This window comes from Parasteatoda tepidariorum, chromosome 8 (assembly GCF_982258835.1).
Source record: "Parasteatoda tepidariorum strain Cologne lab strain chromosome 8, Ptep-v5.0, whole genome shotgun sequence".
Taxonomy (NCBI): Eukaryota; Metazoa; Arthropoda; class Arachnida; order Araneae; family Theridiidae; genus Parasteatoda; species Parasteatoda tepidariorum.
In genome coordinates, this window is record NC_141762.1 from 48977188 (window position 1) to 49001771 (window position 24584).

General features: G+C 30.1%; 1 protein-coding gene across 2 annotated transcripts; it reads left to right on the forward strand.

The window, feature by feature from the left end:
- Positions 1-1542: 1542 nt before the first annotated feature.
- Positions 1543-24425, forward strand: LOC107446941 (putative inorganic phosphate cotransporter). Of its 2 annotated transcripts, XR_015428731.1 has the most exons (11): positions 1543-1830; positions 3824-4038; positions 4507-4740; positions 6838-7021; positions 8511-8638; positions 11220-11369; positions 14549-14681; positions 18997-19152; positions 19344-19429; positions 22597-24015; positions 24072-24425. XR_015428731.1 is itself a non-coding variant. In XM_016061726.4 (10 exons), the coding sequence occupies exons 1-10, from the start codon at positions 1788-1790 to the stop codon at positions 22741-22743; spliced, it is 1476 nt and encodes a 491-aa protein (XP_015917212.3). In that variant the 5' UTR covers positions 1543-1787; the 3' UTR covers positions 22744-24425. The 2 variants fall into 2 exon arrangements, 1 of the variants encoding a protein (XP_015917212.3); XM_016061726.4 differs by having other exon boundaries at positions 22597-24425.
- Positions 24426-24584: the final 159 nt, after the last annotated feature.

Below are 24584 nucleotides of genomic sequence, written 5' to 3' on the forward strand. Positions count from 1 at the left end.
TAAAAAACCATATGAAAAAGTCCAATATCTGGTAACGTATTTTTAAAATAACTTTTGACTGCTTTATCACAAATTATAGGTTTTTAATTATAAGCTTTCTTATTTATTTATAAACTGATTCACCTATTCAATGATTAGATATTTTCCTTGCTTCTTATACCCTCACTTACCCATTCTTCTTTCATTCGCTGTAACAAATATCGTACAAGATCACTTGAAAAAAAAAAGGGCATTACGAATCACATCATTTGGAGCAAAACTGAATAAAAAATGGATAATCCTCACAGTAGCGAAAAATATTAAATTGTGATCATTTATTAATAATCGATGTTCTCTAAAGTCTACATAACAGATTTTTAATTCTAAACTGATGTAAGGTTATAAACCAAATAAAAAACGCATCAAAGATAAGACTTTTGAACCTACAATCTCTGAAATTTGTTTCACAATTTTCATATTATTCTATTGTAATTTTCATAATATATTTAACTGGAATTAATGCTTATTTTTTATTGGTTATTATGAAAACACATAAATATAAAAAACTTAACTCTAATTTCAAATATTTCTAAAATTTTAATTTTTGTTACATATCTTAACCTTTGAATTTTATTTAGAGATTATTTCTCTATTTTTATAAAATCTATCTATGCATATAATATTAATAATAATAAATAAGTTAGTGTTTTTGTCTGTCTGTGGGACACTGAGACCTGTGAGGAAACACTTTAGAGAAATAGAATTAAACGTGAAGATCGATATTGACTTTCCATGTAACAGTTCGTTGGAAAGCAACATGGAAGACTGATTTTCAAAGTTTTGATTTTTCAAAAGCGAATTTCGATTTTACGTGAAAAGCAAATTTCGTCCCACTGTGCGATATCAGAATAAAATGTGACATTTGGTAACTTTTTAATTATTTTTGAAACGTAATGCTTAGTTAACTTAGACGTTTTTTTCTTTTATTATGTATCCTATAAGAATAATGAGTCATATTTTGCCTTATTTATAACTGGACACAAGTTTTATGGCCCCTTTCTCTAAATACAAGAAGTTTTATTTTTATCTTTCGTAGTATTTTTAAAAACCGTTTATTCAAGTTTTTATAGATACAAAACGGAATTTATGAGGAGTTTCCTAATAAGAAATTATTTGAATATATAATTTTTTTTTTTTTTTTTGGTACGAAAGTTTGACCGGGCTATGAACATTTCCAGGCCCATGAAAAATAATTCCTGACCTCTTTCCTTGAAATATGGCCTTAAATTGTAATTTTTTGTTTGTTTTTTGAATAAAAAATAAATAAAACAAAACAAAATGTTTTTTATAACAAGAAAAAGTTGAATGTCTTGTGCAAGGCATTGCTTTAACTTTTGAAACTCAGATAGATAGATTCTAAAAGATAACTCAGTTATTTTTATTTCATTTTTTTTTCTTAAAAATTTATCTAAGGAAAGAAAACAATTGGTTTTTGGCTGAACGCAATCCCCTGTTTGTTTTACATACGCTTATTTATGCCCTCTAATAAATCGCAAAGATCTCATTTTTGAAAGGTAAGCTCATGTGAGCTGTCCTTAAATTTCAATGTCATACCTTGATGTAGTTATGAAGAATGCCTTGTTTCGTATGTTTGAGAAAAAGAGGGAGAATATTTATTGTGAGAAATATTAATTTCTCATTAATTCAATAAAAATAATTAACTACTGGAAACGTGTTATTCAAAGGAATTTTGAGCAAGATTTGGAAAAAGAAACTAATTTGAATTGTTTGAATTACACTTAATCAACATGGGCGCAGATTTTAAATTGGAAGAAGTAAATACGATAAAAAGTAAGTTTAAAACTGTTAAATATTTTTTTGGGGTTTCAGTTTTGTTCACATTTCTTATTTGATGCGCTATTTGTTTAATTTATTGTTTTTATTTTTTAAGAACTATCTTAATCATGTTTTAGAAATCTGAGTGGAGAGACAAAATATCTAGGTTTTCGAATTTGGTAGGTAATTATGGTGCTTTTCTTTTCATTACGTAAATACGGAAAGTATTTTACTGTTTTATACACATTTCTGATTTCATACTTGAAATGTCTTATTCTTTATTTTTTTTAAGGACCGTCTCAATCCTTTATTTGAAATTTGACAGGAGAGATAAACTGATATCTAAGTATTAAAGTTTTATAAGCAATTATGGGGACTTTATAAATGAATAAAGTATTTCATAGCTTAGTTCACATTCCTGATTTCTCATTTGAACTGTTGTTCTTTTTATTTTTTAAAACCGTCTCAATCCTCTTTCTGAAATTCGATGAGAGAGACAAAATGATATTCAGGCATTTGAACTTTTTAAGCAATTCTTGTGCCTTTTTTAATGATATAAATGAAAAAAGTATTTCATAGCTTTGTTCACATTCCTGATTTCTCATTTGAACTGTTGTTCTTTTTATTTTTTAAACCCGTCTCAATCCTCTTTCTGAAATTCGATGAGAGAGACAAAATGATATTTAGGCATTTGAACTTTTTAAGCAATTCTTGTGCCTTTTTTAATGATATAAATGAAAAAAGTATTTCATAGCTTTGTTCACATTCCTGATTTCTTATTTGAAGTGTTGTTTTTTTATTTTTTAAACCCGTCTTAATCCGCTTTCTGAAATTTGATAAGAGAAACAAAATGATATCTAAGCATTTAAATTTTTTAAGCAGTTATGGTGCCTTTTTTTAATTATATAAATTAAGAAAGTATTTCATAGCTTTGTTCACATTCCTGATTTCTCATTTTAAGAGTTGTTTTTTATACTTTTTAAACCCGTCTCAATCCACTTTCTGACATTTGACACGAAAGACAAAATGATGCCTAGGCATTTGAACTTTTTAAGCAATTATGGTGCCTTTTTTTAGTTGCATAAATGAAGGAAGTATTTTGTATTGAGATGGTTTTGACGATAACCTATTTATATTGATTAGTTGATATTGAAATGTTGAAATCAAAATCCTTTACCGTAATTGTGATGGTTCAAAAAATAATTTTATTTAGTTCGAAGTTTTGCAACTTCACTTATTCATCATGGATATAGATGGGTCGTTCGGAAGAAGTAAATGCTATAAAAACAAGTATTATACTTATATATATATATATATATATATAGAATATTTGTTCCGATCACGATTTTGAAAGCACATTTCATTTCAGAAGGAAGTATTTTTGATTAAACAGATTTTGATATTGATTGGTTCTTACAAAATAGTAGAAAAAATGGCGCTTGTAGGAAAAAGGGCGCTACCTGGAGGGAAAAAAATAAAGACAGAGTTAACAGATGGCAATTTAATATAATTAAAAATTAATTAGTTTCATCGCTAAGCAATAATTGTATAATATTTTAGCATTTCCTGGTCGAGTAATTTCTTGTTTTAGTGATGAAAATTGTCTGCCCAGACCATGTTATTTCGAGTCACTTTATTACTTTCTTCCATTTACTTTTTCAAGTCTTAGGTTAATGTCAACGAGCCCACGCTTTGATTTAGAATTTGATTAGCGCTGCAATGACAAATTTCAGCCACATTTATGCTAATCGATACTTGGAAATTTCTACAAAATCGCGCGTATTTGCCCTCAAAGCCATGGTGGCCATTTGCCCGTTTTGCTATGCCATACCTGGCCCTATACTGTATACTTCATGAATAAATAAGAAATTCACTTTGTTTGATTTAAAAACTATGTTTTTGATCGAAGTTTGCCCGAATTTCGGGTACCCTGTATTTATATACATATATATATTTTACTTATTTTCATCAATCAATATTATGTTTAACTGAAATTGTTACATTTTAGAAGCATCAAAAAGCAGAGGACTACCGAAGCGGTTCATAGTTACTATTTTAGCTTTTTTTGGTTTATTTAATGCTGCCTGCATGAAGGTGTGTGTTAGCGTAGCTATAGTTGCTATGGTGGATCACACTGAAGTTCAATTTTCCAATGGGACCAATAGTACAGCCGAATGTCCTGTTTTAGTTGACCAGGTGAAAACTGAGCAAAAAGCATATGAGGTAAACTATACCATTAAGTTCGGTCTGTCTGTCTTAACTATAATAAAGAATTGATTTATGTGAGCTTTATTAAAAAATATGTGATTTCATGTAAAAAAAGATGAAGTTAAAAAAATACGATGGACAAACTAAATCTTATTGAAACATATATACATTAAAACCATATTAGATGTACATTAAAATCATATTAGATGTAACAATAATACATATTAGTTTTGAGAAAAACTTTTTCCTAGTTGGAAGTTTGTAAAAACAAATGCATCAGAATAAGTGATTTAAGAAAAAAGAATTAGTGTTTAAAACATTTAGTAAATAAATTAATAAAGTCTTTGGTTTACTCAGCAGAATGTTAATTTTGTCCTTCTTCAGTTTTTTATTTATCATTATTATTATGAAGCAAAATTGTTCATCGAGTAAAATTTCAGCCATTGCTACTTTAAAACATTTTTTTTCAATTATTATTTTTAGGGCAAACGCTATGATTGGGATTCCATACAGCAAGGATTTATTCTAAGTGCATTTTTCTATGGCTACTTCTGTGCTATGTTACCTGGGGGTTATATGGCAGATAGATTAGGTCCAGTGAAAGTTTTTGGTTGCTGCATTTTTTCCACATCTCTCTTCACTTTACTGAGTCCATTCGTAGTTCAATGGGGATCGGTGCCATTTATTCTTCTTCGATTCTTAGCAGGATTTGGCGAGGTGACATATTTAAAATTTTATTGCAATATTAGTTTCTGATTTAACTTGCAAAATATTGTTATTAAATATTCTTTGAAGAAATTGATGCTTGTAATCATGAAATAGTTTATTTAAGAAAACTATTCAGTATGATGCAATCGATGATATAAGGAGTTCTAATTCATTTTGTCTTTAGATGTTTTTTTTGTTCTTGCTGGTGTTAATTTGTTTTCTTTACATGTCTTTCTGACGACTTATACATGTTTAAGCGAATTGAAAATTTGTTGCATACAATTATAAAAATCGTTTGTTCAAAGATTCCCTGCAAAAAATAATCTTTATTAAAAATTTATTATTTTTGTTTTTTTATTTAATAATAATCGAAAAAATTAAATAGTCAGGTATACAATTTTTTGCATTATTTTGAAGAATATTATTTTACGTAGCAAAATTGGTCGAACAGTTCCTGAGAAATCGAATTTTAAATGTTCGACTTTTTTGATCAGATAACAAACAAAGCAATTTTTTTTCTTTAAAAAAGTTTTACTTTGTCTTAACAGAGTTTGGTTCTTGTCTACATTAATTATTTTTTCAAATGCAAGTTTTTCTGAGTTCAAAAATTGCTTTCTGGCACATGCCTGAATAAACTTGAAATGGTCTCAAACAAAGAAAATAGTACTCGTTGTTACAAGTATAAATTGCGCATACTAATTGCAGAAATTAAGGAGTTGCAAATATTTACCACACTCCAAAGTATATCTTCGCTTATAGATGAAATATAAATTACAATTCTAGGAGTTTAAGTTTATAAATGAGGCTGTATAATAATAGCAAATTAAGATCATTTATTTTAATTGTACTGTATCATCTAGGACACTTGATTTTTCGATTGAATCTTCTTATGGAAGATTTTTTTCTATTTTAGAACAATGAAATAATATATATTTTTTGCTTGTTTCTGTATAATTTTATCGATAAAAAATTAGAAGTACCAAGGAATATAATTTTATTTAGTACAAGAAAATTTAAAAGTCTTTCTTATTGTTTAAGTCGACGCAATTTAATACTAATGGACAAAATTGTGCACAAAAGCAATTGTATTCAGTACAAAAAATTTAGGAATATTTTTTTTTACCATTTCACAAAGGAAAAAAAAATCATATTAAAATATTAATATTTGTATTAATAATTGTCAAATTAAATAACTTTATTTTAAAACATGATTACGTTATTTCAACTTTATTTAAATAAATGTGTACACTTCCAAATAAATAATTAATCTTGATAACTCTAAACTATATTTTATTAAAAAAAGTACTATGTTAGTTAATACACATAAATTGATTAATTTAGTGTCTACGCTTTAACTCTACTAACAGTATTAATTGCAAGATTAAATTAATGGTAATAATTTTGTTTATTAAATTATATCATGAATAATATTAGTTTTTATTCACTTTCGTTACTAAATTTGTAGAAAGTCCTTTAATTAAATTTCCTATCTTTTATTTTAAAAAAAATAATAGAAAAATTTATTGGGCTTGGTAAGCAGGGCTTTTTTTTTTCTTCCTATCACTTCAAACAGTGGATCTAACCTTTACAAGGCGATGATCATTTCGGCGGCTCACAAAAGCAAGCAAGCGAGCCAGAAAAAAAAGAGTCTTTAAGAAAGAATGCTATAAAAATAATTAGTAATAGATAGAGGTAATATCGTAAATAGAGTTCTATCGATATCAATATGCCCTGATCTATAAAAATCAAGTGCGCCTAACTTTTTCAAGAACGGGGAAGAGTTTTCCCTGCATGCAATGTATAATGGTCGAGAAACATATTTACAGGGAAGTAAAACAGGTTAATTGATTTGTTTGAATTTCTAAATCGAATAATATTATGTGTCGTATATTAGATTTTATTAAAAAAAATGTACTTATTTATGAGTTGTAGTTTTTTGTTATTAGTTTTCTTTATTTTGTTCGCTAGACGTTTTAATGCATATTTAATTCACATAAAAAAATAACGTATGTGAAATAACTAGGAAAAAAACGCAGAAACGGGTCGGTGTAAGCTGAAATAAGAATTGAAATAAAAAAGAAACACATCAACTTTTATGATTTTTAGGGGGCCACTTATCCATCTGTCCTTGCAATTATAAGTCGATGGTCACCAAAACTTGAGCGCAGCCGGATAACATCCATAATTTTGACTGGTGGATCTATTGGAATGGTGTTTTCGTTCTCGGTAGCTGGACTACTAAGTGCATCGAACTTTTTAGGCGGATGGCCATCTGTTTTCTATGTTTTCGGTAGGTTTCACTTTGATTTTACTACATGTGGACATAGTTTGCGTTTGTCATCATCACAATATAAAATTTTAAAACCATAAAATGAGCATAACATTGCCGTTTTTTCACAATTCTACGTACCCTATTATTATAATACACGCATCCATGTTTTTTTTTTAAATATTAATTTTGATAACTATATTCAAAGGAAAAAGACATAAATTTTGTGATGATTAAAATGTAAATATTGCATCAACTTTTATTAGAGGTCCTAAAAATGACCGACGTGATGAAAAAATAATCCGAAAAAAGAGTAACAATGTACGGTTTACAGTGTTTTATTTTGGAAACCAGCTAATTTATTGATAACAAATTTAAAAGTTAGTAATGAAGTTTATCAAAAGATGGCGCTGCTGAATATCTAAAACTTTTCTGCAAGCGACTCCTACTAAAACTTTTCTATAGGCGTGGGTTAATTTTGTTTTAAGACTGCGTTTCGTTGCTACAGCAAATTGTGGTTATTTTGAAGTCATCGTTTTATAGTTGTTTTCTGTAAGCGCCATCTCCTAACAAAATTTTTAGTTAGAGGATAAATACATGTTTTCTTAACCAGAACGCGGTAAATCGTATACTTCTATCGCATTTTCTTTTTTCTTTAATTGATTTTTTAATTTATAATTCATTTTTGGGACCTTAAGAGCATGTTAATTGAAAAACGAAAAGAATTACCTGCTACAAGTGCGGTTTTGTGTAAAAAACTCATTAGATATTTGGTATTTTCTACAGAAATATTTTTTAATACCAATAGAAAAACTTGTAGTAGCTAATTATATATATTATAATTATAGATAGAAATCCCAAACATTTCTTTTGGTAAATTTTTTTAAGAAACTATTTTTTTAATTGAGTGTGAGAATATTTTTTTATAGTAAATTACATAAAAATAGTTAACATTAAGGACATATAACTTATATGACCGGATTTCTGACTAAACTAATCTGACCATACTTTTATACATTTATGAACTTATTAAACTAACTTTGAAAATTCGATGCAAAAAACTGGTTTCCTAAGCAATAGTTAGTCAATCATACATCATTTGATATTTATTAAACAGTCGATTATTTTACGTCGGTTGTTGGACATCTATATACACAGTGATGACAACTTACTCCGGACAGCGAATACATATTTTCAAGTGGTAGTTTATTAATTGTGATTCTTGGTTTAGTAAATTCAATTTAGTAGATTTTTATCCACAATTATTTCTAAACAATTCGTTAGCTTATATAATTCACCACTTTTTTCAGATGTGTCATGCTATACCTTTTCGTCATGCTATATCTACCATGCTATACCTAGCAAAATCTGTCTAATATTTTCAAATTTAGTTTGTAGTCATTTACCATTTGTCCAGACGGGCAAGCCATGTAAAATTAGCGTGGCATTCGACGTGTTAACGTATCTCATTTATCAAATGATAAGATTAGATGTACCATTTTTGTTCTAGGTACCATCGGCTGTGCGTGGTACTTTTTGTGGGTTATTTTCATCTATGAATCTCCAAATGTTCACCCAACCATAACTCAAGAAGAGATTGAGAAATTCAAAGACGTATCTTCTGCTAAAGACAAAGGAGTATTAAGTTACTTTTAATTTTAATAATTTGTTTTAGTTGCTAGAAACTTAAAATACAACGGTGCTCAACTGTTTTAAATTAACTGCCTTTAAAAAATAAACTTTAAAATATATAATTATTTTTTTCCACTTTTTTAAATTCGAATTTGAATTTCCTGCGAAATCATTTATTCTTTGAATAAACGGCTGTCATATTTGTGTATACGTAAAAGGATTTTATTTCTTTTATAACCAGCATTGAACAGATCACCCAATTCTGAGTTTAAAATTATTAATGTTCAACTCCATAGTCTTGTAATTTCAAACGCAATTGAGAAGATAAGGGAACTTCTAGATCAAGCATTGAGAAAAATTAGTCTACATGAAGGGATTTTCAATGGAACTAACCCGCATTTGCGTTACATTGATAAAAAAAAATCCCCCATAAAACCATCCTCGCTTAGCTCGACAGCAAGGGGTCTCCAACACATAACCCGTTAATCACAATGGATATCTTATGTCGGCACTGTGGTCTATGCGAACCGGGTGCAGAATTCATTTCAACCAGCCATCTGTGAGATTCGAACCTGGGTCACATCATTGGGAGGCGAGTGCTCTATCCCCTGAGCCTCTTTGTAAGAGGATTGATACAGTTAAATCAACTTTAAGAGAAAAATTAATGAGTGATAAACGGGAAATCAACATTAATCCTCTCTTGCTAAAGGTTTTTCGTTTACTCGAATGGGGTCTATTGTGGAGTTTTATATAAACTGTTCCATATAGTACCACACTGCTTTTTATAAAAATAATTTGCAGGCTCTAATATTTTTCTATTTAATGACGATAAATATTTTCTGGTGAATCAATACTTGATCCATAATTTTGTTTAAAGCATATATTAATTTACAATAACCATATGAAGTAAACAAGAACTAGACTTCGCTCAGTAAAGTGAATTTCATCGAACCCTACTTTTATTTTCTATCCATATTTCTTCAAAATATTTTTTATGATAGTTGACATTCTTAATGTATGTTAATCATCGTATTTTTTATTATTTATTTAGAGAAAAATCATTAAGCACAGCAGGGAAAAAATGGCAAAGTAAAATAGACAGAAAATAAAAAAAAATTAAAAAACACCTTAAGAAGTGGGGTCTATTATGAACCTCGAGTAGTAAGCAATAATACTCGTTGGGAAAAAGTTACTTGTGATTAATTCAATTTTTTCTCAAACCAATTGCTAAATGAATTTGTCGACTAATTTATTTCATTCACTTGTTACACTTTGGTACAAAAAGAAACACAACACATACATTTTTATTATTATTATTTTTAGAATGAAATAGTGTCCTTTAATTTTTTATTGTAAAATATCATCGCAACGTCATAAGGGATGATTGCAAAAAAGTGAGCACCCAGAATAACTTTTGATCTAATGATCGGATTTTTACGTACTCCTAATGGTTTGGAGGTTTAGCCTTAAATAAGCTAGTTAAATAATGCAGACGATATTTTAAAATACAGAATAAGACACAAAAATGCATTTCCTCTGTTTAAACCTTTTTTTTCCGGATTCTTGGCCCTTAAAATACAGGGGTTAACCACAGCCCAGAAAATATAGCCCCAATAGTTTAGGTACCAGAGAAGAAATTTTCTTTTTATTAGAAGAAATTAATTTTCGATTGTTAATTTCTTTATTTGCGTATTTATTCATTTAAAAGAAGTCGTATTTGTAAAATTTTATTTCTCCCGAACAAACCAACTGATTAATTTGAAATTTTGGATTTCAAATGTTGATTAAAATGAAAGAATTTTAATACCTTAAAATTTAAAAAAAAAGTAGCTTATAATTTAAACTGTTTTGGTTTAAAAACTTTATCACCTGTATTGGAATAAATAATAAAAAACATTTAATAATTTTAAATAATTATTTTTGACATGAAATTATCTTTGAAAAAGCACGTTTTATAATTAAGCAAAAGTGTTTTTTCATTTGCCTTATTAGTTTTGAAGGTATAGGGGAAGTTAACATTAGGGAACCGAAAGTTTCGATTGCTCACCTGCCTGAACTATAAAAACCCTAATTTTCCAGACGGTGGCTACCCCTCTATTATAATGATCAAGAATACGAATCCATCGAAAAGAAATTATGTTTATTCAGAGAAAGTAAGTTTTTGTGTCGGATTTCCTAACTCAAAATATCTTCTATGTTAATTAATCAGCACATTTATGGTTAGACCTGAGGTTTTAGTTTAGGCTCTCGACTCATTGAGCTGTATTACGTGAAAAACCGATCACCTGATTATTATATCGAAAATTATACAGGTTTTCACCTAGCACTTTATTGCTCGTCGTATATTTGACAGAAATTTTGATACTGCTATACGTAATAAAATAAACTCAAATGTGAACTATATTATTGATGGAATTATTCAGACAGTGAAAAATATGATGAATATTGAAATTTAAAAACAGTGAAAAGAGAAGACATTGTATGAAATGGAAACATGTTAAATACACGCAATTTTTTAGACATTCCAAATAAAATTTCTCATTTTGCTGTTGAATTTTATTACATTAGTTGTTTGTCACTTTTTCAGAAACAGAATGTACCATGGAAAAGTATTTTAACTTCATTACCTGTTTGGGCATTGATGTTCGCCTGCATTGGAAATAATTTTGGATATATTATGCTGATGACTCAAATTCCAACATACCTCAATTCAATTCTTCATTTCAATATTAAAGCGGTGATTTAATCTTGGTTATTTTTATTTATTTATTATTATTTGGTGATTTATTTTTAAAAGAATTAATTATTTAGTAGTCATCGACTGAATATTTTTTTAAAAAAATCTTTTACTTCCAATAATAAAAAATTACTCATATGATTTATAAAAAAATATGTTGATATCAGCTCTTAAATTTTGCTCAACCTACCAAGCATTTTCGAAGAAAAACATTTTCTTTTTTTGCAAATTATACAGTATGCATAATTATATAGTAATTTGTTTTACAAATGTAATAATTTGTGGACAATCTATAAAAATATCTATGAAATGCGTGAAATTTGTGAAATAATCTCGTCTCTTATTATTAAAAAAACAATTAAAAGTGAGAAAAAATCACCAGAGTTTTTAAAGCAAACGATTCGATAAATGAAATCGTTTTTTAATAAATAATCTTTTAAAAACTTTTTTAAGCAGAATAAGGTATACTAATATGAGGCAACAATTATTTTACAGAAACTGTTTGTTTTCCAAAATTAGAAATTTAATTTTAAAATATTTGTTATTATATCTTACAGACATTGCCTTAGTGTTTTTTCCGGCACATTTTTTTCCGAAATAAATAAATTTTTGAGCAAACTATTCGATAAATAATGTCATTTTCTAATTATTGCCTTTTCAAATTTGGCTTTTCGAAGAAAACGGAAATCGCTTGAAAGTTGTGTAAAATTAGAAATTTAATTTTAATATATTTGTTATTACTTGACATGCTTTCTCTGAAATTTTTTTCATTCTAAGTAAAAAAACTTTTGAGAGTAATTGCGATTGTAGAGTAAATTAACAACTATTCTACAGAAATTCTCTGTATTCGCGATCGCAACGCTCGAGTACGCCGTCTAGCGGGAGCCTGTAAATATCGGACATTAATTTATCACGTTTTCATTTAGTTCCATCAAAGTCATTGACTGAATCAGACGCCATTTTTTAGCAGCAAATAAGAAACAAAATTTCCCTAAGGAAAAGGCCGAAGAACTTGAAAAAAATCTCCAGAATATTAGTAAATCTTTCAGGAACAGAACACGCCAAACATTTGAAGAAAAATTCGTCAATAATTTTTAATTTCTATTATCAACAAACTTGCAACTGATGACTTCCGATTTCGGATACTGTTACAGATGTGTGTATTAAGGTAAAATGCATTTCTTCTGTCTTCAATTCATTACGAATTAAAGTGAAGTCAACATTGCTTTCGTCATTCCAGTGAATAAATATGAATTCAGAACATACAGAATTGTAATAGTTATAGCATATTCTTCTTCGTTATAGAATAGTATATATTTCTGTATCCATATAATTCGGAAAACAACAATAAAAAATTATCCAAGTTACTTGAAATAGTGCCATTTGTGCTGATTCTTAATTAATTTAAATCGTTTTCTTGGTAAGTTTTTTTTAATTTTGAAAGAATAAGTTCAACTAGAATTCAGCTATTCTGTTTTTAGCTACATATTCAAATTCATATCAATTATAAAATTTTGCTGTGTAGTATGTTATCTAAAAGTAATGAAGGTATAAACTATGTATCTATTATTTGAGAATAAAGTTTTCAAACAAGGAACTTATCATTTTGGAATTCTCCGGGAATCATAAATCAGGTAAGTGCAATGATTTTTACAATAAAAAATTTGCTTGTAAATATTTTTTTTTACATTTGATGATGGTTCTCTACAGAATGGTTTTTTACGTCTGATTAAGAACTATAAGAATAATAAAAAAAGAAACAATATGAAAGTTTTTATTTCAATGTTAATAATTCTTAAAATCGTTTTTTTTTATCCTAAGAATTCTTTATTTTCCGTTTTTTAGTTTATAATTTTTTGATAAAAATTGTTCTCAAAATACTTTTGAAAAATTAAATGGTATAACATTATGTGTTTATGTATACTTCTTGTATATTCCAATGTTTGAAATAATATGATTCAGAAAAGTATGGAATAAAAATTCGGTACTTACGACGTATTAACGCCACCGCCGCTACAGATTTGGCGGTTTTTAAGTGCCGCCAATCTACACTTAAAATTTTTGCGACAGTTCATAAAATAAAACACTTTATTTGAAATCAAAATAGTTAATTGGATTTCGGTGGAAAATGAGCCGATATAGAGTTTAGCATAGATTCAAAACAATCATATCGCCATATGAACTCTGATGAATAAGATTCCAAATGAAATAACATTTCCAAAACGTACGTTTGCCAAGATAAAGTTTTATGTTGTGGGAATTGGTACATTTTCGTTTTTTCGGTAAAATATTTCCCTCCTGAAAAAATAAAATTGCATCTTGTTTTGTTTTTGGCAAATCCCAAAGACGAATATTCGTAGCACTAAAAGTGGCGACAAAAAAGAATTGTTCATTTGTTTTTGTTTCGTCAGCATTCTTTATTTTACGTTTCTTAGTTTCTAAATAATGATTTTTATTGAAACTTGAAATTTTTTGATAAAAATTGTTGTCAAAAAACGTTGTTTACAAAATTAAATTTCATAAAATTATGAAGCTTATGTATACTTTTTTTTGCTTATTTTAATGTTTGAAGTAATATGATTCTTAAAACTATAGAATGTAAAGTTTAAATGGGCCTTTCATGTTATATCATTAAATTTAGTAATACTATTTCTCGGGCATTAGGTTTTAACTCTTATAAGAATATACATATTTTTTTCTGTTAATGTACAAATATTTTTCCGATGTGTTTTGGATATTCCTTCTCTAATAAAAAGAGATACCATTTTGTTTTCGGTTGTACAAGAAAGAAGATCAAGCATTTTTCTTTTTTAAATTTAATAAACCACATTAAAGAAGGAACGTTGCAATGCTACACGCTACATTAACGACGTCTCCAGAGTAACTGAATGACGGTTCATATGGAAATCGCAGGTAAGCGTCTCATACAACAACGCCCCCTATAGTTCGTTGCGATCGCGAATATTGTTCAAAATTTAGAATCTAATTTTAGCCAATTCTTTATGGAAAATTTTCATGCATAGCTTTTCTATTATAATTCCACTTTATCAATTAGAATACAGCATTCATAAGATCAAAATTTCTCAACTAAAGTTTTATTGAAAACTTTAAATAAGAATTAATATTTTGACTAGATAAATAAGTTTGGATGCTTTAATTAGAGGAATCTTTTATTTCAGAGTGGTGCATTGTCTGCTTTACCTTATGTATCACAGACTGTGGGGGCATGGATAGCCTCTTTTGTTGCTGATAAACTTCGTTCAACGGGAAAACTAAGGATAACTTTAATTCGAAAAGTTTTTAGCTCAATAGGTAAGAGAATCCCTTTTCCCATTTCGATCAATGCCTTGCTTTTCATTTACGTTGCCAAAATAACATAAATAAATTAAAAAGGTAGGAAACAACGTATAAAGCATAAATAATAAAATCATCAGTTACGATATATAACCGTTTTGACGCAACACTTGAGTGGTTACTTTATTATGATCCCATGAGACAAAAGAGAAGATACTAAATTCATTGCTTCAATGCAAGCTAGTGGCGGTGATACAAAGGTTTGATGAATGTTTTTTTTTTTGACATGCTTTGGGAACTTCTTCGTTTTTTTATGATATTTTAATTCAGATATTATGCTTAACTATCATTGGTGCATTCTGTACTACGGAACATTTTGTAATCCAAGTACATTTTCTTATGCGGAACATTCTGTAATGCAAGTACATTCAGTACTGCAAAAGATTTTTTCCAATTATTTTTAGCGTTTGTTATTTAACAGGATGGCAATGCGTTATGTAATACTATTGGCAATGTAAAGGAGCATGATGGAGATTTTAATGTGTTGTGTTGGGCCACACAATTCTCACATATCGTTACTATTGAGCATGCGTGGGAAGAACTTGAATGTGTTACGTTACAAATGTAGTCTGTGTATGGAAAGAACTCTCCTCGCCATTCGTCTGGAGCAGTGGCGGTGACTATGGTTTCAATGTTTCAAGTAGGGGTGTTAGGTCAAACAAGTTTTGACTTGGGTTGGCGAAGAAATGGGAATCAGGGAAGAGAGAAGCTCTCCTCTTTGAATTGCGCTATTTCCTTGTTTCCATAGCAGCAGACGGCCTTAGACTTTGAGCCGAGGGCAGTTCCTGTGATGTTGTGGCTTACCCTCCAATGCCTGACGAAGTCAGAAAAAGTCCATCGGACCATTGACCCTAAGAAAATCGAGGACCAGAAGGGGGGATAAGTATATGCCCTCTCTGGAAAGTCTCAAACAGTCCAGGAGTTCATCTTAGAGAGACTATGGAACCTCAAGGATTCACCAGTTGCACTGTATTGGAAAATATTATTTTATCAAACATAGTTCCTGCCTCTAGTTGCCTATCAAGATCTAGTAGAGTACAGGCCAACGAGAATCAAGACGGTATTAAAGAAATTGATCGGAAGAGATATTCATAGTGCCAAATTGTTGTTTAACTACCATTTTATGTGCTAATTTGTTTACTTTTGCTATTTTTTTTAATATCCCTTGTTGTGTCACAACAACCAGAAATAAGACGTGAGTTGTACCAAACAATTTATTTAAACATTCACACGAAAAAGCACAAAATATTACCCAAAAGAAATATCTCTTCTCAGAAAAAAACTCTCTTTCTCAACTACACAAAAAAAGAACATCACTTCTCGTGTGTGTCTCTCAAGCAACATCATTTTAGCATTACCTCTCGAAGAATTGATGCTTTTAGCTCAGTTGTCACACACTGTTACGTTACAGTCAAACTCCTCCCTTCCACAGAGTTTTCTTTGCAAAAGTAGGAAATGGCAAAAAAACATACATACAATTTTGTCAAAACTGATCTATATAGGTTGACATAAAACTGTTTTGTTTATCGGTATATAGGAAAATAAAACAGTAAAGGAAAATAAACAGTAAAGGAAAATAAACAGTAAAATTGGAGTCACGAATCTTTTCAAAAATAATTTTAAGCTCTTCACTTTCTCTTTGGGATTCTTGGAAATTTTGTAGCGAAATATTTAACAATTCGATACCAATAAATTCTTTATTACAAGGTAATATCTTTTCAGTGAGTAAGTCATCGCTTTTCGCCGTTTGATCAGAAGTAACGATGTGTTCATTGGAATCGACTATACCGAGCTGTACATTATCTTTATTTTCTACTTCCCTCCTTTCATTAATTTTTTCTTGTTTTCGAGTCATTACAGCACTTATCATTGGGACTTCAAACGAATTTTCCAAAAGAGCAGCCGTTTTGTTACCCAATAAATAATACCCTTGATCAAGAGAATCACCTAATACAGCTGCCTTAGTAACCACTTTTCCTAACTTACAGTTTAATTCAACTACGGCTAATGGAAAACAAAATGATTCTTCCTGTATTGGAGTTTTTATCCAAACAAATTCACCCGTGTTCATTTCAGGTTTTACAAATCTCCTAGGAATTAAATCCAAGGTTGCGCCAGTGTCTCGTAGTATTGAAATGCCAACGCCATTTACCACGCCAATGCTCGTATATGGTGTCATTATATCAGGAAACCTTGGTTCCGAAACGTGAAGCGAAGCCACAGTTTCTGAATTTGTTTTCGCCTTGGGACATTGAGGGCGTAGATAATCATAAGAACCGCATTCATAGCATCTAAGCTGTCTTCTTCTTTCAAATTCTCTTTCGCGAACATTTTCTTTAACATTGTTTTTCTGCCAAGTCAACTTTTCTTTAGTTCTGGTATCACTTTGGTTCAGAAATCGCCAAGAATCATCTTGGTTGCTTCGATTATAAGACACAGACTTTTCCTTGAAACTGTTTTTAAAACTTTCATAGTCGTCCAATTTTCCGGCTAATTTGGAATAAGAATTCAATTCCATCCAATCTTCAAGAAAATGATCTCTCATGTCATTTGGTACATGACGTTTCATTTGCTCGGTAACCATCAAACTCTTAAGATCATCGAAAGTGGTAATTTTTACTTCAGAAACCCATTCGCTAAAATAGCAATTTAATTCTTGTGCAAAATTTCGCCAAGATTTTTCAGGTGATTTAAAATGTCGATAAAAATTTTGTTTGAGTTCCTCTGCATTAAGCTTATATTGTTTAAGAATCAATTCTTTTACAAAGTCGTAGTTATTGGCATCATTAGGAGACTCTCTCGCCAACATATTTGAAATGTCGGGTGGTACTACGCTCAATAGGTAAGGCACCCATTCATAATTAGGAATTTGTGCAATTTCTGCTTGACGTTCAAAATTTATCAGATACAACGACATTTCATCTTTACCTTCATTAAATTTTGGAGTTATTTGTAAAATCTGTATTTTATGCTTTGTTTCACCTGATACCGGTCTGTTTTGGTGCTGAATTTGAGAATTTGCTTCTAATTCGAGTCTACGCATTTCCAATTGATGTTGCCGTTCAAGTTCTTCTCGCCGTTCTTGTCTTTCAAGTTCTTCTCGCCGTTCTTGTCTTTCAAGTTCTTCTCGCCTAATTCTCTCCTCCGTTATACGAGTCAAACACATCTTTACATCCTCAACCTCATAATGTTTACTAGTTTGAATTATTTTTTTAATTTCACAAACATTTGCTTGAGGTGGAACAGATTCACCTAATTCGTCGGCCAATTCTATCAAATCCACTTTTTTCGCTTTATTAAGAAAAGCCATAATTTACAACTGATAAGAAACTACATATACAATCACTGACTACCTTAAATCAACTACTCTTACTATATCCCGCCGCTGCCACCAGTAAAATTCTGTTGTGTCACAACAACCAGAAATAAGACGTGAGTTGTACTAAACAATTTATTTAAACATTCACACGAAAAATCACAAAATATTACCCAAAAGAAATATCTCTTCTCAGAAAAAAACTCTCTTTCTCAACAACACAAAAAAGAACATCACTTCTCGTGTGTGTCCCTCAAGCAACATCATTTCAGCTTTACCTCTCGAGGAATTGATGCTTTTAGCTCAGTTGTCACACACTGTTACGTTACACCCTGAATGTTCACCATGATTATTTTACTTAAATTAAAAAAAAATAGAGATCCCTGTATGTGATTTTTGGAATGAAAGTTGATTGAAATTTAAGATAGTATTTGCAGTAACCGGAATGTTTTTACATTTCTTTTGTCTGAATGGAAGAAAAAATTTTTTATTTAACTTTCGGAAAATATGAAGATACACAAATGTTTCTTCGTCATTTTTTATTCGTTGTTGTACTTCATAAAATGATTGCACTAACCTTTCGTTCCTATAAAAAAAAGAAATAATAAATGTACAAAAAATTGCATTTAGCCACGGGACGAAAACTTAAAATCATTTCACGATATTCGATTATTATGTAATATCGATATGATTTTAAAAATGTCTAATTATGTATGCAACAAATTAAAGTACATTAAAAAATATCACCGAACTGCATTTTCGAAACATGTCGACTGCATTTTTAGTTTTTATGAAGTGTTGGAAATTTTTATTAATCAATTGAAATTCGAAGAGGTTAGCCCTTTTGTACTTGTATTGTTCATGATTTTATATGCTTCATCTGATACTTAATTAATATTTTTATTCATAAAAGATCTACTCCTAAAAATTTTGAATTATACTTTTATTATTTTTAAGCTGGATATGGGTCTGCCATATGCATCTTAACTATTGCATTTTCTGGATGTCACTCTTACCTCATCGTATTTTTGCTGACATTTGGAAACTTCTTAAATGGTTCCAAGTTTTCAGGATTTGTTGCTGCTTCAGTAGATATGACGCCGAATTTTGTGGGTATGTATCACCTTTCGTTATTTCCAACACCATTGTACATTTAGTCTCATTTTATATTACATGAAATAATGTGATAATTGCAAGTAGAGTTTATTTTAACTGCATTTATAGTTTAATCATTTCTTTGTATTTAAAGTTCAGAGTAGTAAGATTGCTAAACTCTAAAATAATGGTTGGGTTTATTACAATAGGTATAATTTATGGTTTGACGAGTGGGACAGGAAATATTGCGGGCATCATTGGACCGACGATGTTTGGAGCAATCATTGCTAATGGGGTAATGTTTTTCATTTATTTACTTATTTTTATGGTTAAAATCGGTGTTTAATTTTTCCTTAAAAAATATTTAATGTGTCGATGTAATATTGTATGCAAAATCAAAATACAAGATTATTTAATGAAATAAAATCACATAAAATTCACCATCACAATTTTCCCCTTTGAGATTCCGACATAGCACCAAGCATTGTATTTATATTTCAGAAATATATTTTTAATATCTTGAAAACCTTCATGTCCTTTTATGTTTAAGAAATATTTGTGTAGGGTAATAGGGTAAATATAAATTCTTTGTCGTAGATGAAACAATTTAGAGATTTTTTACAGTTTTTTTTAAACATAAATTAATGGATTTGGTTATAATTCATGTCGCAAAGCTGCATTCATAAAAAATTTCAAACAGTAACAGAGCTTTGTTATATTTTGTAATCCTTTGTATAGTAAAATATAAGTCAAAGAAATAGAATAACAGCATCAGTGATGTAACTGTAACATGTAATATCAACAATATAATGTAATAACAGCAATTTAGCAACAATGCAATCACAGCAATTTGACAGTATTGATCTGTGGTGACTCAGGAGATAGAGCATTCGCTTTCCAATGAGGTAAATTGGGTTCGAATCCCAGAAATGACAGGTTGATACGAATTCCACACCCGGCCATGGAACTGGAAAAAAATATCCTCAGTGGTAGACGGATCATGGGATAAAGCCCCCTTGCCGACAGACTGACCATGTGAGATTTTCGTGGTTTTCCTCACCATGTAACGAAAATGTGGGTTAGTCCCTACAATAAGTCCTCCACGAAAGAGAAATTTCTCCCTATACTTGATCCAGGCATTCTCTTGTCTTCTGGTTTAAGTTCAAAATTACAAGACTACGGAGTTACACATCGATAGCCGCAAACCTTAATTTTGGTCGGCTGCTCAACGATGATCATGAACTTAAAAAATATAACTGTACTGTTTTTGCTCGTACATTATATGGCCAAGTTTCACAAATCATTTTAACATTGCAATCCTCCTTTAAGAAACCACGAGTTTACAGCAATTCGGCACATTAATTTTCATAAAAGGACATAGAAAGAAATCATGAGTTTTAAATAATTTTTCATAAAACTACTTTGAATTATCATTATACTACTTGCCTTTGGGGACCATCTTGGTCACCTCTAAAAATTATCTTGTACAACATATATTTTATAACCATCGTTGAACAGCCGACCCAATTTCGCGTTTACGACTACCGATGCTCAACTCCGTAGACTTGTAATTCTGAACGCATTCCAGAAGACAAGGAAACTTCTGGATCAAGTATTGGGAGAATTTTGCCTTCGTGGAGGATATTTTTGATGGAACTAACCCGCATTTGCGTTACATGGAGAGGAAAACCACGAAGACCTCACACAGTTATTCTTACAGTAAAGGGACTCTAACACATGATACTTCTACCACTGAGGATATTTTACTTCATCACTGTGGTCGGTACAAGCCGGATGCGAAATTCCATCGTTGGGATTCGAACCCGGTTCACTTCATTGGAAGGTGAATGCTCCATCCCCCCGAGCCACCCCGTCTCATTGCACTACAACATATAAGCTTTAATTGTAACCAAGCCTTGCTTGAAACAATGTATCCAAATTTTTTTCATTCTCTAAATTTTGTCTGCTACGTTGCTTGCGCGGAAGTACTTTATTTTCAATTTTGACTTTTTTCAAGAGATGTCTGCGATATAAGTTCTTTATGTATTTGATTTTTGTAATAATTTAAAATCAGTTCAGTAGCCATTGATTAACGCCAAACACCGTAAGTATGAGTTCGGGATATTTCAGCATAGTAGGCAACAGAAGTATTAAAATTATTTCCATCTTTTTCGTGGGATAAGATAAGAGAACTCACCTCAATGTTTGCCTTACGTGCTGTACTCCTTTCTCACGCATTTCTGGAACCCTCTATTCTTTTGAAATTAATTATGCTTTGAAGTGAAAAGACTCTGAATTACATTCTACTAGATAAGAAGTAGAAGGAGCTGACATATTGTTGTTGTTGAATTCATGGCGTCTTTGTAGATAATATTCATTTTGCTGTGTCAATTCCTTAACGTTCTTTTGTTTATAAAATACCTCTATTAATTGATTATTACAGTTTATGTTATTCAAAATTCTAACTATGTTGATATTGTAAAATTTATTTAACATATACTTAATTTCTAAATAGAAAAAAAAAAGTAAAGTTAAATAAATTACGAGTTACCCGCATTATTTATATATATGTATATGATTTACATTCTGTTAGCATACAATATTACCACGATGTGCGGAATTCTAATTTATGCGAATGTTTTTTAACCTAAGATCTCAAAATCCCTTTCTTTCGTGCTCCCGGAAAATATTTCAGGAAAGCGAGAAGTGAATTTGTCTAAATAAGTTTTTCTCTATTGCGATGTAAAACACTCCGAATAAAAGTAAGGTAAAATGTACTGGCACCCTGAATGCAGCATCCGATAAAATCTATTTTACAGTAAAATTTTACGTTACAATTTTACACTAACATCTACTTAATTGCAGTGATTCAATGATTTTACCGCAAATATTACTGTAAAAATTTTGGTATATCAAATTTTTTGCTGAAATTTAAATTTTATGGGATTATATATATTATTATAATTTAATTATATATTATTAAAATTTTACGGTAAAAATAAATTTTGCGGTGCATCTGGAATTTTTTTGTAACTTATCGGAATAGCCAATACGGAGAAAATTCAGATTTTTCGTTCTATTGAAAATTCATTCTTTCGAGGGTAACGAGGATATAATATAATTTCATAACGGAATGTTATTCTTGGCCATAGATGGCGCCACTGGAAAACAAGAACACTCGCACCCCTCTGCCTTACGTGAGAGAGAGAGGGACAGAGATAAAGAAATGTTTCATACAACGCTAGTTATGGTGACCATCTTAGCACAACCCACTGAAAATTGCTTCGAGACCCACAATATGCGAAGCTTCTTTGTCTAAGGGATATTTCAAAGAGCGAATTTTATTTCTTAAACAACACAAGAAGAAAATAGAAAACAAATATTATCAACGAGTTTATGTAAATAGCTATTTGATTGAATTGAAGTTGAAGTGAGTATAATTCTGAAAATTTTAATTTACAGGCTACCATAGCAAATTGGAGTAAAGTTTTTATGACTATTTCTGGAATATATTTTTTCACCACAACTGTTTTCGCTGTGTTTGGCTCAGCTGAGTTACAGCACTGGAACAAGACAGAGCCCGTTTCGCCAAAAGAAGAAAAGAGTTGATGAATGTATTATTCCTATGATGTTCTGGAAAATTAAAATCATGGGACAAACTTACGCATCATATGGATTAAGAAGTGTATAGGAACCCATGACCGGAAATGTTATCATACGCTGCTAGGGGTGCTTTTCTGTTATGAACATTTTATATGTGCACCTCGGAACAGATGCTTTTTTCCATCTACATTATCTTCGTTTTATGTTTTTTATTAGTAATTGCCGAAAATTGCATTAAAATAGGCTGAGAAAAACACTGTAAAATATTCCGGAATTCCAGAATCAGGAAAAATCATGGTAAGAGGTATTGGCACCCTGAGTGCAGTATCCAAAAAATCCATTTTACAGTAATTTTTACAGTAATATGTATTTAATTGCAGTGATTTTAAAAAATATACTATAAAAATAACGTTATATCAGATTTATGCTTCGCAAATTTTCACGGTGAAAAGCACTGACAGTCTGATTGCGGGTACTTTTACCGTAATTTGATTCTGAATTTTTTTACAGTGTATCCGTTTTATCGTTAGTTTACGATCTGGTGAACTTATCTAGTTAATATCTAAATCATTAAATTACGATAAAAAAGATTAATACTGAATCAATTTAAATACGATTTTTGACAATAATTATTAGAAAATATTGAAATTAAGTCAATTTAGAAAAATAAAAGATCTTTTTCAAAGACAGACGTAGAAACAGTTTATAATTGGAAAGTGCCATTAGCTGCGTGCGATAATCTTACTGGGCATGGGTTCCCATACAATTCTTAATTTTCGATATGTGCCCTACCTCTCCTCCAAGTTAACTCCATGATTTTAGATTCACCTTTTATATACTAGGCCTCCCCAAAATGAACAGAGATTTAAAAATTAAAAAAGAAAAAAGACAATGTAGAAACATACGGTTTGCTGTGTTCTGTGTAGAATGAGATATTATATAAGTTCCAAGTTCCAAAATTAGTTACAGAGCTCGTCGACATATCATGCTGAGTACTGAGGAAAACCATAAAAGAATGATAAACTAGCACAAAAAAAAACAACTTCAAAACTATAAAGCAAAATAATCATCATTTGCAGAAACAACACGATGCAGTCTGAGGGGCAAAATTTACAGACGCTCGTGCAAGTTCATCACTTGTTATGATCTGATATACCCCAGAAAATATTGTTTTATTGTTCTTCTCATTCAGCAGCTCCATCTACTGACGGACTTTGCGACTAGTTTTTAAATTTAGTTATAATAAAAATTTGTTTCCTAAGCAGATTACAGCTTATAGTGCAATTTTATCTCCTTTGGTTTGAAATTTAATATTGCTGGTCATTTTTGGGAAGCTTGATACAAACCTGCTAAAACGTAGATAAACTTTTTATCCCTAAGCAGCTCCATCAGTTGACGGTGTTTGAAATTAATTTTAAGCTTGGTTAAAACGAATTTTTTTGTTCCCTAAATAGATAATAGCTTACGGTGAGTTTCATCTCCTTTCCTTATCCTGCAATTAATATTTCAAATCGACTGTCATTTTTTAGTCCTTTGTTAAAGCGTTAATATTTTTGTTAAAAGAGTAAAGTGCTTTGTTAAAAAGTGTTTTGTAAAAGTGTTTTGTTAAAAAGTGTTTTGTAAAAGTGATTTGTTGAAGCTCTGTTAAAAGTGTAAATAAACTTTAATAAACCATTTCCGTGTGCCTTGAGATGTATTCAGATTGTATTTTGAATTATAAAGGGTGTAGAATTATAAGATGCAAACACAGAGGTAAAATATACAATTAGCCTTTACATTTTAAATTGCTTATTTAAATCTTCCAAAATATTTCGTCACAGTTCATATATTTTGTAAATAATAGTTTA